Genomic DNA, 14,590 nt, shown 5'->3' with positions numbered 1-14,590 from the left:
GAGGACAAAGATATATTTTCTAAATCAGATGTTCAATGTCAAACATGCAGTTGATAATCAGATACAGCATTCAAGAATCATTCTCACTTTCATTTCTTTATAAATATGCATGCAAATGATCCAGAGGAAACAAAAGGAAAAAAATGTACTCCTAAACTTCATATCCAACCTCCAACATTCTGAATCTCTTTGAGAGAGTCTTCTTTACTACTAGCAGAGTAAAAGCAGTGCAGTGAGCTTATACCAGAAAGTGAGTTCCCTTTCCATTTACTGAATGTGTGCTTAGTTGCTCAGCTGTGTCCTATTCTTTACAACCCTTTGGATTGTAGCCCTCCAGGTTCCTCTGTCCATGAGATTTTTCAGGCACGAATACTGGAGTGGGTTGCCATTTCCCACATCCAAAACAAGCACTGTAACTTGAGAATTTGCAACACATCTTAGAAAACACTGAGGCAACCTTCATAGGACCTGACCTGAGAACTTTATTACCAGAATTTCCCTTCCCAAAATTTGAACACAAATTTGAACAAAATTTGAAGATCAGAGAAGATCCCTGATCTTCAGGGATCTTCAGACAAATTAAAAGACAAATTGTATGGTTCCCAGCTTTGCAGGCCTGGAAAATGCAACCAAGATTAAAAACAATAAGAATTAAGAGTGAACAAGTCATACTAAATTGTCACAACCTATGTCTAAATGTCATGTATGGATGTGAGAGTTGGACTGTGAAGAAGGCTGAGCGCCGAAGTATTGATGCGCTTGAACTGTGGTGTTGGAGAAGACTCTTGAGAGTCCCTTGGACTGCAAGGAGATCCAACCAATCCATTCTGAAGGAGATCAGCCTTGGGATTTCTTTGAAAGGAATGATGCTAAAGCTGAAACTCCAGTACTTTGGCCACCTCATGCGAAGAGTTGACTCATTGGAAAAGACTCTGATGCTGGGAAGGATTGGGGGCAGAGGATGAGATGGCTGGATGGTGTCACTGACTCGATGGACGTGGGTCTGAGTGAACTCCGGGAGTTGGTGATGTACAGGGAGGCCTGGCGTGCTGTGATTCATGGGGTTGCAAAGAGTCAGACACGACTGAGCAACTGAACTGAACTGAACTGATGTCTAAATGTCCTCTGTGATATATGAAATTTCTGTATAATGGTTTGGATAGGTGATATGCCACAGAAAATCTGTAACTGGATTGAAGAGAACTAAATGTCTACTTTATAGCAATCTATCACATGACATTTAAAATATTATACCTCAAGATTTAAGAAATTAATTCAGAGGATTTGATATACAGAGAATCAATTCACTATTAATGATTTTGTCACCATGGGTCAGAGCATCCATGTATAGACTTGCCCGAGGTATTCCATCTGTATGAAAACAAGGTGCTCAACCAGCAGAGTTCAAAGCAGCAAAGTGCTGGACAGCTTCTGGGGCAGCAACAACTTCTTTCTTCTAAATCTAGTTCTACCTGATATTATACATTCTATTTTCCCTCATCTGTCTTCACTAGTTGATTCTCCTTCATCACATTTTCTTTTATTATGAAGAATAGAGGCTTGGAGGCTCTCCTGAGCTTGTGTCCTAGATCACCCACTCATCCCCCAATACCGTTCTTCTCCCCACCCACACAGTGCTAAGTTTTGGGACAAAAGTGGTGAACAAAAAAGATATGGTCTTGCCCTCATTAAGCTTGCAGTCTAATAGGGTAGTTTGACACTAACCAGAATATTGAATTAAGTTGTGATAACTTCTATACAGACAAAATCTAGGGAGATATGAGATTATTTAATAGAGGCTAGGAAAGAAGACAACGGTTCTAGATGTAAAGTAATACAAATACAATTCCTATACCTTCACGCCTTGTCTTTCTCTCTGCTTCTTCCCTTCATATGTAAGTTTCTTAACGTGTCCTGCTTTCTGATATTTGCCTCTCCTGATTTTTTCTCATTCATTCCTTTTATGATATTCCAACAAGCTAAGCCACATCTACCTTTTTTTGGCAGCTGGCTGGAAGATGGAATATGGGTTTTTGAGCCAAAAAAATCTAAGGCTGAGGCAGTTTAGTCACTTCACAATCGAATAACATTTTTTTTTCTTTTTAAACAAGATTTCTTAATTGTTTTGAGCATGGTCTGTTTTCTTTCCTTTTTGTTTGGTCTCACCACACAGAATGCAGGATCTTACTCACAAATCCCTGCAGTGGAAGCACAGATTCTTAACCACTGGACCATTAGGGAAGTCCAGAGCCTGGTCTTTAAATTAGCAAGATGAAGGTGTCAGCTTTCAAGGGATTAGAAATGTCTGATAACTTGCAAAAAAAAGAAATTCTACTGATAGTTTATGGTAAAAATCCAGATTGAAAACATTATATGAAAACTATGAAAGGAGTTTATAATGTTCAGTTCATTATGTATTAAAAATATGGAACCCATAACAAATTTTAAAGAAGATGTTGCCCAGCTTTATTTCTATATTTATGAATCTTACTGATTCTTTAATAAAAAATAAAAGAGTAATAAAATAAATGAGTCACTAAGCTAGTAACTTGTGCCACTATAAAGAATAGAAATGGGGTATTTTGTTGGCGTTGAAGATCAATAGGATTTATTACCAGATGCTCTACTGATAGAGCTGATAATGTAACAACCAGAGAAGTAAAATTCACCTAGAGCTTTGCATTTTTCCATCTCTCCTTTATTATAGCTTTACCTGATACACCATCTCTTCAACACAAACAAACTCAATGGGACATATATTTAGTGTAACTTCCAGCTACTAATTTTTATCATCATACAAAAATGTATAGAGCATGCAACTGTAAGAAAAGCTCTATGACAAAAAAACAGACTACATGAGATAAACTATTTGAAAAGTTTCCTGTTCCTTTCCGTCTGTTATGTCACAACTCACTCCTCTTTTCTCAGTCAGCAACAGTGTTTTCATCTCCTTTCCTATGATCAGGATTTGAGCACTTTCCTTCTAGGTCCAGAACAGTCTTGCTCCCACATACATCTTAACTCTTACACTCTCTTGACTCTGTGTGTTAGTCACTCAGTCCTGTCTGACTCTTTGTGGCCCCATGCACTGTAGACCACCAGGCTCTGTCCATGGTATTCTCCAGGCAAGAATACTGGAATGAGTAGCTATTCTCTTGTCCCGGGGATCTTCCCAACCACAGGGATCGAACCTGGGTCTTCTGCATTGTAGGCAGATTTTTTACCATTTAAGCCACCAGGGTAGCCCCTCATGACTCTCTAAACCCATTCTTACTCTCTGATTTTCTAAGGACGGCAGATTTCTGTATCTCAAAATAAATTCAAATCTGCCCTTTGCAGTGGCAATTGTCTTCTTAAGAAATCCCTTCTTAGCCAGACTCTTCAAACTACTCCATATCTGTTCTCTTCAATATTTATCACCTCTAATCTTTCTTAACACTCTGAAAAGCGACTCATTCACCTATCATTCTGTCTTGAACCCTTCAAGAGTAATATGGTCAAGTTCTGAGACTTATTTTCAGACCTCCTCTTGGTTCATCAGCTAGAGTATCTGACTCGGCAGATCATTTTTCCTAGAAGCCCCTTCCTCCTTTATCCATTGTGGCCATCTGCTCTTTTAATTTAGTTCTCTCAGGTTTCTCTTCTCTTTTTCTCCTTTTCACTGGCTATTTGATGCCTTCAACTATCTACTTTGTTTTTTTTGTAATATCAGTTACTCCAAAGTCTTTGTCTGAAATCATGTCCTGCTCCAAATTATGATAGTCTTTATTATTACAGTATCTCTAAACACCTTATTGGAATTCAGTATTTCACAAATTTTGCTCACCATCATCTTCCCTTCCAATTTTTGTACTACTCCTCAGTTTTTTTACATACAATGTTACAACCACCATATCCATATCCTTCATACTTAAAAATTTGGCATCATCTCTGGTTCATTTTTCTCCATTACTCTCTCATCAAATGCCAAATCCTATTAATTCGGCTTCTGTACCGGCTATCACATGCGCTTCCACATCATCATTCCAACTATTACTTCCTAGCTCCTGCTCTTATGACCTCTCCCCTTGACCAACACAATAGAAGCCTCAAGCCTGGTCTTCTCTTCTTTTGCCAAATCGCTGGTACATAGATGTTAGATTAATCTCCTTGGAGATTCAAACTCCTGTGTTTGAACACATTGCAAAGAAAGATTTAGATCCTCATACTATCAAGCGCCTCCATGAATTAGTTTCAACCTACCTTTTCAACTTTATCTTTTCCTGAACTCTCCCAGATACCAAAAACCCATCAAACGGAGTTCCTGTTTGGCAGTATTTTAGACTTCCATTCTTATTGCCTGTGCTCATAATGTTAATTACTTCTGTAAACTCTTTCTCATCTTTGCAATTACATTCACTAATTATTCTTTAAGGCCTATCTCATATCTCATACATTACCTCCTACATGAAGGCTTCAACAATCGAGGTATCATTCATTGAATGATTACTATCTTCTAAGCACATGACGGGGCTTCCCAGGTGGCGCTAGAGGTAGAGAACTACCTGACAAAGCAATAAACATAAGAGACGTGGGTTTGATTCCTGGGTTGGGAAGATCCCCTGGAGGAGTGCGTGGCAATCCACTCGAGTATTCTTGCCTGGACAGAGCCTGGTGGGCTATAGTCCATAGTGTCACAGAGTCAGACACGGCCCTAGCATGCATGCACAAGCACATGAAGCCCTACATATGTTAATTCTTTCATTACAAACTAACAACAACCATTAGTTCAGAGGTAGAGACAATCCTATAAAGGATAAGTAGCTTGCCTATAGCTTCATAGTTAGTAAAAGATAGGCAGACTTCGGGTTCAAACTAAAGCTTTCGCACTCTAGTTAACTATGTAACCTATTCCACCTTAGGCTCTCTGTAATAAATACCATGAACTTTAATTTTTCCTCTTGTACAATGTGTGTTACTTTGTACCTCATTTCACAGCTTTTAATTTGCATGCCATTTGATAGAGATCTCTGGAGAATGCATGTTGCCTTTCTATAGTAAGTGCTTACTTAATGTTTGGCCTGAATAGATGGACACACAATTCCGTTATGTGAACACTTACTATGTCTTTCTACTATTTACTCTGTCATATATTACATCTTCTAAGATGACAGGCCTTTGGTAATCTATGGCTGTAAAAGTCAATGGAGATGTCTTTTTTGAGGCATTATTTTCCATGATGCTTCCTGTGCAATTCCTAAAGTGAAATGCTCACCACCATCTCTGCCCTTTGTCTCCAATGTTTCTCCTTTGCAGTTTCCAAGGCACATAGTGTTCTTCTTTTAAGGTTAGCTAAAATATACAAATGTTCTTTATGGCCAAGGTAGTGTTCCCGCAATTAAAAATTTGATGAGAATAATATTATCATGTGCAAATGTTTACTCTACTTCTGTGTCAAGCACTACAAAGCTATAAGTACACTTTTAAGCACATATTAAATACTTTAAAATAATATTAGTGGGTTTTCTGAATTAAGATTATTCTCATAAAATAGGGCAGTTAATAGGTGAAAAAATAATGACTAGTTCTTGAAAATGACTTGACTTTTTTGGTGCTTGCTCTGGAGGCCTACCAGCTTCCCTAGTGGCTCAGTGGTAAAGAATCTGCCTGCAGTGCAGGAGCCCTGGCTCGATCCCTGGGTCGGGAAGAATCCCTCAAGGAGGGCATGGCAACCCAGCCTAGTACTTTTGCTAGAGAATCCAGTGGACAGAGGAACCTGGCAGGCTACAGTCCATAGGGATGCACAGAGTCAGGCATAACTGAATCAACTTAGCACGCACGCAGTATAAATCGAGGAGGGCATGGCAACCCACTCCAGTATTCTTGCCTGGAAAATCCCATGGACAGAGAAGCCTGGTGGGCTACAGTCACTGGGGTCACAGAGAGTCGGATACGACTGAGTTACTAAGCAGCAGCAGCAGCAGCATGTAGCCCTATCATGAGTTGTCCCTATTTTATTATTTCAACCAAACACATCAAAAATATTAAATTCAAATTTAGAGTTAATACACATACACACACACACACACATACACACATATCATAGACTAAGTGGTTAAGAAGTGATTTCTTATTTAGTAGATATTAAGGTAAAGATTTTTCCTAATGCTCACTTCCCAAGATGATAAAAGCAGCCCACTTTATATCTTATGTGACCTTATTTTTATCCATATGACTTATATTTGGCAAGGACATAGAAATGAACCCAGCAGATGCATACAAAATAGGTATGAAATATTTTGTTAAAAGAATTTAACTTTTAATGGAGGCAGCCATTGGGTCAAATAAGCTAAAATGCTCACTAATTTAAAAATCTGATATATTTTGATTTGATCTTTTTTATACTATGTAGTAGATTCATGCAATAATTCAAGTAAAACAGTGAAACAGCATTTTAAAATGTGATGTCATGAGGAGAGAGACACCATCTAGTTATCTTGTTTCTGTGATCTAGTACTCCACTTTTTCTTTTACCGCCCCCTACCATGCCCACTCCAAGTAGAAATGGACAAGGGCAGATCTCGAGATCCACCTGGAGAGACAAGGTACTCACATTCTTATTTTTCCTAAAGAGCTTAATAACACTTTCCGAAGAAAAGGGCAAGTACTATTTTTCCTTAAAATTCATTCCTTTTAATTCTACCTGAGCTAAAAATACAAACAAACAAAAAAAATCCTAGTCACTTCAACAAGATATTTAATTAAACAGAGTAAGGGTCAACACAATTTTGAAAGGAACATTTGTCTAAGCTGATTGATCAGATTGGCCTTTGAAATACCCAGATTCTCCTAAAGAAAATCATGGCTTGGGTCACTGGGGAGGAGGGGATAAGAGGGAATTCGGGACACATACATTTCTGTGATGGTCTCTGGCAGATTCGTGGGGATCTCAGTGAGACCTTTCCCACGGCAGTCTACGATGTTGTTGCTACAGGTACAAGCAGCTGGGCAGTGCAAAACACTGCAAGAAGGAGCCATAAATGACTGGTGACCTGAAAAAGAAACAAACAGGAGTTGTATTTTTTCCTGAATTTCTTAAGTGTGCAACCTGTACACTTGGTTCAAATCACAAGCATGTTACTGAACAGAAATGCATGTATTTAAATACCTGATCATATGATGACACTACGTTTCTAAAATATATTTTAGGAAGCATGCATTTTATGTCTTGGGATCAACATAGGTAAAGCAAATGAGATCTTTAAAACTACAAAAATGATAATTTTTAAAATTCGAAAGATTAATAGAAAGGTAAAATTCTGATTTGAAACTAGAATTCTATACAAAACTATTATGAATTTCAAAAAAGCAGCAATTTCAGATTAATATCTGTATTTCATTTCTAATAAGCTTAGACAGAGCCTGGTTTTGACTGAATTTAAGTAGCTTAACTTACTTTAACTTATAGAAGGAAAGGAAAATAGCAAAACTTCCCTCTTGGTGGACATAACTGCTGATTCTAAATAAGTAATCCTGTGCAGATAAGTATGGGGAAAATAAATGATGCTAAGTTTGAGTTCTAGGTAGGTTCAAAATTACTGCTTTTTTTGAAGTCATGATAGTTGTATCATGTCATTCTGTTAGTTGTAATCCAGATGATTTTTTTGACTTTGCATAGCTTAAAATGTTAGCCTAAGTAGTTACACACAGCTATATGTTTTTACTATTCAATACCGAAATTTTTCTGTTCAAACGGTAAACAACAGACCATCAGGCACGTTGTACCAAATGGGCATCTGTAAACGCTGGGTTTGTCCCTGCAGCAGGGCCAGCCCTCTCTGCTCTGCAGAGAAAGGGCCCTAGCGGTGGGATTCACAGGGAAGAGGCTGCTGGCTAATTACTAACCCAATCCCTCTCAACAAGTTCTCATACTTTACAAAAATTGCCTCAGTCTAAATAAGAAACATCAACTTGCCTTCATCCTCATCTAGAAAACAGGAAAGAAAAAGTGAAGAGAGAAACAAGTGGTTAGCAACGAACTGTTAGTCATTTCCTTATTTAAATTTTCATAAAGCAATCAGACCTGTTGACAACGTTCCATAACATTACATGAAAATTTGAGTTACAAATATGAGAAAACACATAAAAAGGTTGAAAAGGGAGCAATAAAATAATCCTGAACTAGCATGTCTTCTCACTCTGCCTTTAGGAAACTGCTATTTATGATGCATTGAAAGTGAAAGAGAAAATTGCTCAGTCGTGTCGCACTCTTTGCGATCCCCTGGACTGTAGCCCACCAGGCTCCTCTGTCTATGAGACTCTCCAGGCAAGAACACTGGAGTGGGTTGCCATGCCTTCCTCCAGGGCATCATCCCAACCCAGGGATCCAACCCAGGCCTTCTGTATTACAGGCAGATTCTTTACCATGTTTACCACGAGAGAAGCCTCTTATGATGCATTATAAACACAAATATTTTAACATTTTGCTTTGTTGTTATTTTGAACAAACACTTCTAAAGCAGAAACAGTCTTACATTTATGAATTACATGTTAATATTTAGGCAACATGTGTACGCATGTGTGGTAAGTCACTTCAGTTGTGTCTGACTCTTTGGGACCCCATGGACAGTAACCTGTCAGGCTCCTCTGTCCATGGGATTCTCCAGGCAAGAATACTGGAGAGGGCTGCCATGCCCTCCTCCAGGGAATCTTCCTGACCCGGGGACTGAACCCTCATCTCTCAGAACTCTTGCACTGGCAGGTGGGTTCTTTACCACTAGTGCCACGTGGGAAGGCCTTTATGCAACATATTAACATATAATTTATATGAACTGGGAATCAGACTGTGCAGGTTGAGGTCCTTGAGCTCAACTCTGTAACCTTGCACAATGTTACTTGCCATCTCTTTTTCTTAGCATTTAAATCTCTAATATAAAGATAATATTACAGTTCTCTACAGATATTATGAGGGAGGTAAATATACATGAAATACTTAAACACAAAGAAAGAACTGAAAGTCACCTATTCATACTTTACATAACCTATGTCTTATTTTTGTTTTTAGATTTTTGTTACTGAAGCCAGTCATCAATCTCTTTTAGGCAGAACTGAATGACTAGTACATATGTATACATGAAAAGTGTTTTATCACTTTTCAACTACAGTTCTATTACTTTTTCAATTTTCCAGCCAGGATCCAATTCTTGTTCGTCATTTTTCCAATTGTTAAGATCAAAGTAAGAATGATCTTACTTAAAGGGAAAATCATGAGCAGCAAACAGAACTATAATCTCAAAAGTTCTTATATTTCTCTTGGAGTGAAAACTTAAAAATCCTTCATCACAACTTAGGTACAAGTCATCAGTAATTGCCAACCATGCAGGATTGTCTTATAGCCTATGACCATCATCATGAACACAGAGGATTTCCATGGAGTGATTAATGCACAACTGCAAAGGTTAGTGAGGAACAGTGAAACCGTTCAAGCATGCATGCTGCACAGTTCCTCACATCATAGCATACAGGAATATGAAAACAGAAAGGTTCTTTCTCCCTTACCGCTGCAGACAAATTCTCGTTTTTGAACCTCAGCTACATTGTGGCCCCTCAGGTGAGATGGCCCCATACACTGGGTGTAGAGGCCCACCCGAGGCCTTTGGCGCAGCCAGTCCGAGAGCCAGGCCAGGTGGCAGTCACAATATAGGTTGTTCGAATGGAGTCGACTAAATGAGAGCCAAGCAGTTTAAAGCAAGAAAACAGAATGGAGTTATTTCAAAATTTGCAAAGTTCATTCATAATAATATATAAGTTTATATCTCAACATAAAATAGGTTAAAGTTTAATATGGGCCAACTTAATTATTTTCCTAAAAATTAAACTGATAACCACAAACTCAAGTCCCTCTTCATCTACTGAGCTAAGCAAATACACAGAGAGCTTGAACATGACCATGAAAATCTTTTGCCGCTGTCTATTCAAAGAGACAAAGAGACACACAGAAGTCCGAGGCAAATTGCTTTACAGTTCCAACATACTGGCAGTCAACGGGGGTGGGCAGAGAAATGGGAAGATCAGAGGCCAGGTAGGGGTAGGAGGCATGTTAATAAAAGTTGTGGTTCCCAATCTGGTTCCCAGTTAGTCTTGTCATTATTAGTCTCTCTAGAAACTGCTGGCAGAACCTTTTTAGCAGGTCACTTTCATTTTTTGCTGAACCAGACAGAATAATAATTTAATATAAACCGCTTCTTTTCACATCCTGATTCTGATTTCCTTCTTTTTGTTTAATCGCAGTAAAAGGGATTAGCTGCTTTTGGCTCTTGGGGACATAGCCTCAAAGAGCAGGAATTGAAATTAAAAGACATAGATGGCTGGGAGTAAAGGAATTAAGCCAGTCCCCTCTACGCTGGCACAGATCCATACCAGATCATGGATCCCTTCCAAGTGGCAAATTGCACTTCTCCATTTATAAAATATCAGACAAATATATCCACTAAATTAGGTAAATGACTTCAAACTGGCTTTTATATTTTCTCAAACTAAAGAAAAGGACACCCAAAACTATAAATCAAAGCATCATTCCCAGAATCATCTATGACACAGTAATACCATTTTAGCCCTTTTTAGCTGATGTGCTCGATTCTAACCCAATAACAGTAATGGATATTAAAACATGGAACTCAGTCCAGAAAGATAATTGGACCATAAAAATGGAATTTTTAAGTAGCAATGATAATATAGAATAATGAAACAACCAAAGCAAGGGAATTGAAAATTAGATGACTGTTTTACATTCTCCTTGAGCCTGAAGATATAGAACAGACTGTCTTCCATTGAAACTAGATGGCATACCACAGGACAGAAAGGTACATTTGGGGAAGGCTGGGTGACCTCTGGTGAAGTTTGCTAGGAGGTCAGTGGCATCTTTTGGAAGCTACAAAGCACATTCCATACCTTTGCTCTGTAAATATTTCCATCTAAACCAAGCACATTATAGTGATTCGATTTGATGCATATATATTTGAAATGAGAAAAAAATATAAAATTTTAAAAACCCGAATAGTATGACAAACTGTAGTGGATTTTTTTTACATGAAAATAAGACTCACTATCAAAAATGCAGATGACAGAGTTTCTGTAATCTTAGTGGCTTTAGCTTTTCACAGATTGAAAGCTTGATCAATTTGTTTTTTAAAAAATAGCTAAAGTTATGAGAAACCAATTTCATCAAATAGAGTTTGAGGGAACTGGACCCACTGGGCCAGATTAGTCTCAATCTGACAGCCCCAAGAAAACAAAATTTAGTTATATCTGCTTACTTTTGGAATGATTTTATTTTGCTGAATATTTTTCCAAGGAAATTATAATGCCATCCCATGAACACTCGATTTTAGTGAGAAAACATGAATTAGTACTGACATCTCATTCATTAAAAAGTGGCAATTAAACTAATTTTTGATTAAAGAGAAAAAATAAATGCAATGTTTTGAGTTATAAGCTACTGTAAAAATGAAAGATATTTTCAAAACACTATCAAAATATATTTACCCTACTTAAACACACTTTTTTTTTTAAGAAGTCCAATGCTTTGGTTATTTTTTCCACAATTTCTCATGTATTGTATATGATATACTTTTTATGTCAAGGTGATTCGTGATTGTGAAACCCAATTCAAATGAGATTTATCTCTGAAAATGCTTTAACTAAGTACCCCATCCTGGGTTTTGAGGATTAATTCTGCTCTTAAAAAAAAAAAAATATAGCTGTAGCAAACATTTTTGTTAGAGAATAATTTTTATCCATCTAAAATATTTTAATGTCCATTTGTAACCCCTGAAAAGATATTTTAAAATATAAATGCTGACACAACCTTAATTATAGAAGCACTAAAGGGTGATGCTGTAATTTTACATTACAAAGACTGTTGAGAGCCAGTTTAGCTTTATTAGGATTGCTTGCTGTATAGTAATAATATCATAAAGATTTACCATTTATCATTTCTGACAGCCAATCAAGGAGTCTTTCATTTCTTAATGAAATGTGACCTCCACAATAGCTCAAAGTAAATGTTTTTCTCCCCTCCCAAACTTCCCATAACACATATTATTTAAAAGGAAGCTTTCAGAATAATAGTTCATTTATTTCAATAGTATATCGATAACTTTTTAAAAAGTGGTGTTTCCCTTGTCTAGCCCATGATGAACTAATGGTCATATTCTTTACTTGCTAAAAATACTACTTAAGGGAAATCAATTGATTAAATTGATTTTATATATATTGAAGCTACTTACAAAGTCCTAAGTTTAGGCATATGGTTGAAACTTGCCACAGAAAGTCTAGTAATGTTGTTATTGTTGAGAGTGCTGTAGAATAAAAAAAAAGTCAGAAATTTTAGATATGAAAATTTACTGATCATTCCATATGCTAACACAGAAAAAACTTCTTGTGATTATGCAGAACAAGTATCTGGTAAAGATGGCATCAAGAAGGCACTCTGTTATACGCAAGATGACAAACAAATTTCGTACTTTAACATACTGCCATGCATTCATCAAACACTTATTACAAACCTATGACTTTAGCCACAGTATCTTTGACCATGTAGTTTTATGCACTTTGTACCTACATATCTACTTCTGATATTGGTTAAGGAATGAATATGAGCCATTAGAACATCAGACAATAAAAAAATTGAAGAGTTACAGTTCCTTGAAGGGTATTATGTATTATCAGTGTCCACGAGTAAACAAACCCATTTGAAGTCTCCAGCTAAAATCTCACAACAATAACACACAATCAGTTCTGTCAGGTCCTGCTAATGGTTCTTTCCTGTGGACATCAGCCACTGTTGAAATTTGAGTAGGAAGAATGATATCTATATTTGGTATTTGCATTGAGTATAAAAGACGAGATATGCTGTAGCAATACAGTAAAAGCTTAACATATTCTAGCAGTTTTTATTTCTTTCTTTATTTATATGGCTGCTCTGGGATGAGGCATGCAGGATCCTTAGTTATGGCATGCAAATTCTTGGTTGCTCATGTGCCATCTAGCTCCCCTACTAGGGATGGAATCTAGGACCCTTGCGTTGGGAGCATGGAGCCTTAGCCGCTGGGCCTCAGGGGAGTCCCTCAGCAGTTTTTAGTTGTAGTCACATCCTGTCCTTTGTTTAGTACTGTGTGGTAGTGATCATGGTTTCTTGAAGCTAGAGTCTTGAACAGGGATGGTCAAGGGAGATACAGAGAAAATAAATACAGTCTTTGTTTGGTTCTAAATTGTCCTACTTTCCCTCTAACACAAGCATTGTCAGTTGTATTATTACTACTATCTCAACTACAACTATTACTCATTCATTCATCAAACATTTCCTGAATGGCTCTTATTTTTATGGCAATATGAAATTTCTGAAAATAAATCAGGCATAAAATCCTGTCTTAAAATAGCATACAGTTATTGTGGAAACCAATTACACAAATTACAAAAACTTAGAGTTAATAAGATTTAGAAGACAGAGTTCTTTTTTCTCAGTCTTACTGTGACAAGACAGTGAGAAAGATCATTATCCCAGCAATGGGTGAAAAATGTGGAGATGGCAAATGATTCCAGTACAAAGAAGATACAGTTGGGTGATGATTACATAGGGCAAGTTGCTGAAGGAGGCAGGAAAGATGGTTCCTTGGTACAGTTGGATGCTGTTTGATACTCGAGAAGTGCTTGAATTAGACATTGCACATTTACTTGTCTACAGAGGCCAGACAGGAAACATACATGAGAGAAGTAGGCTGCTTGGAAAGAAATAAAATAGGGAAGAGAGATGGAGACAGACAGCTGGGGACGGCGAGGAGCTTGGGGATGGTGATATTCTTTGTTGTAGCAGCTAATATTCAGCTCTGATGAACTATTGCTCTGCTGTGATGGAAAGCTGCCAAACAATCTGATCTGCTCAAAAGAAGCTAGAAATGGAAGCTCTTAGACCAAGCTTTCTAATTTTTAAATACTGGCAACTCAAATGTTTCAGAGACTCCATGGGCTATGGGGCCAGTTCTGCTTGGGCTAAGCAAGATACACTGAGGTCACTTTAGACTAGCTGGTGGCTATGGTTATCAATGGTGGGATACAGGGTATTCAGGAGTCAAGGAATTAAATTTCTCTGTAAAGCAGGATGCAATAGCTACAGATCTAGAACACGCATGGACTCTTTTTACTATCCAGTTTTGGAATGTATTGAATGATGTAAGAATTAATCTGACTGATCTGAAACACGTCACATAGAAAAAAAAAAAAAAAACGCTGAATGAAGGACCTATAAAGCGCTGAATTGGTTGACTTACGTTATCTAAAAGCTTCTAGTATTTCCCGGTACTCAAGTGAAATGAGATTTTTCTCAAACACCATTAAAACACATCTCGATGTCTGAAATAAAAGGTTTCACTTCTCAAAGGGATTTGCTTTAAATGACCCCTTTTCCTATGCTCAAAATTTATGCTGACTTTATATGGTTTAAATCTTCAGAGTACACAGCATACTGACTGTTGGATAATGTGACTTTGGGGATAACTTTAAAAAAAATAATTCACACTCAGCAGATATGCATTAATTTTGAACTACAGCTTCT

General features: G+C 37.4%; 1 protein-coding gene across 2 annotated transcripts in view; it reads right to left on the bottom strand.

Annotated features, from left to right (window-relative positions):
- Positions 1-14,590, bottom strand: part of SLIT2 (slit guidance ligand 2) — a 403,235-nt gene that overhangs the window by 123,029 nt on the left and 265,616 nt on the right. For both annotated transcript variants that reach the window (XM_069593771.1, XM_069593772.1), the window contains exons 7-9: positions 12,267-12,338; positions 9,538-9,701; positions 6,893-7,031 (exon numbers count right to left, since the gene is read on the bottom strand). In XM_069593771.1, coding sequence (XP_069449872.1) covers positions 6,893-7,031; positions 9,538-9,701; positions 12,267-12,338 — 375 coding nt within the window. The remainder of the gene's footprint in view (positions 1-6,892; positions 7,032-9,537; positions 9,702-12,266; positions 12,339-14,590) is intronic.

This window comes from Ovis canadensis, chromosome 6 (assembly GCF_042477335.2).
Source record: "Ovis canadensis isolate MfBH-ARS-UI-01 breed Bighorn chromosome 6, ARS-UI_OviCan_v2, whole genome shotgun sequence".
NCBI lineage: Eukaryota > Metazoa > Chordata > Mammalia > Artiodactyla > Bovidae > Ovis > Ovis canadensis.
The sequence above is the reverse complement of the archived record's forward strand: the minus strand, read 5'-3'. Positions and strand labels throughout refer to the sequence as shown.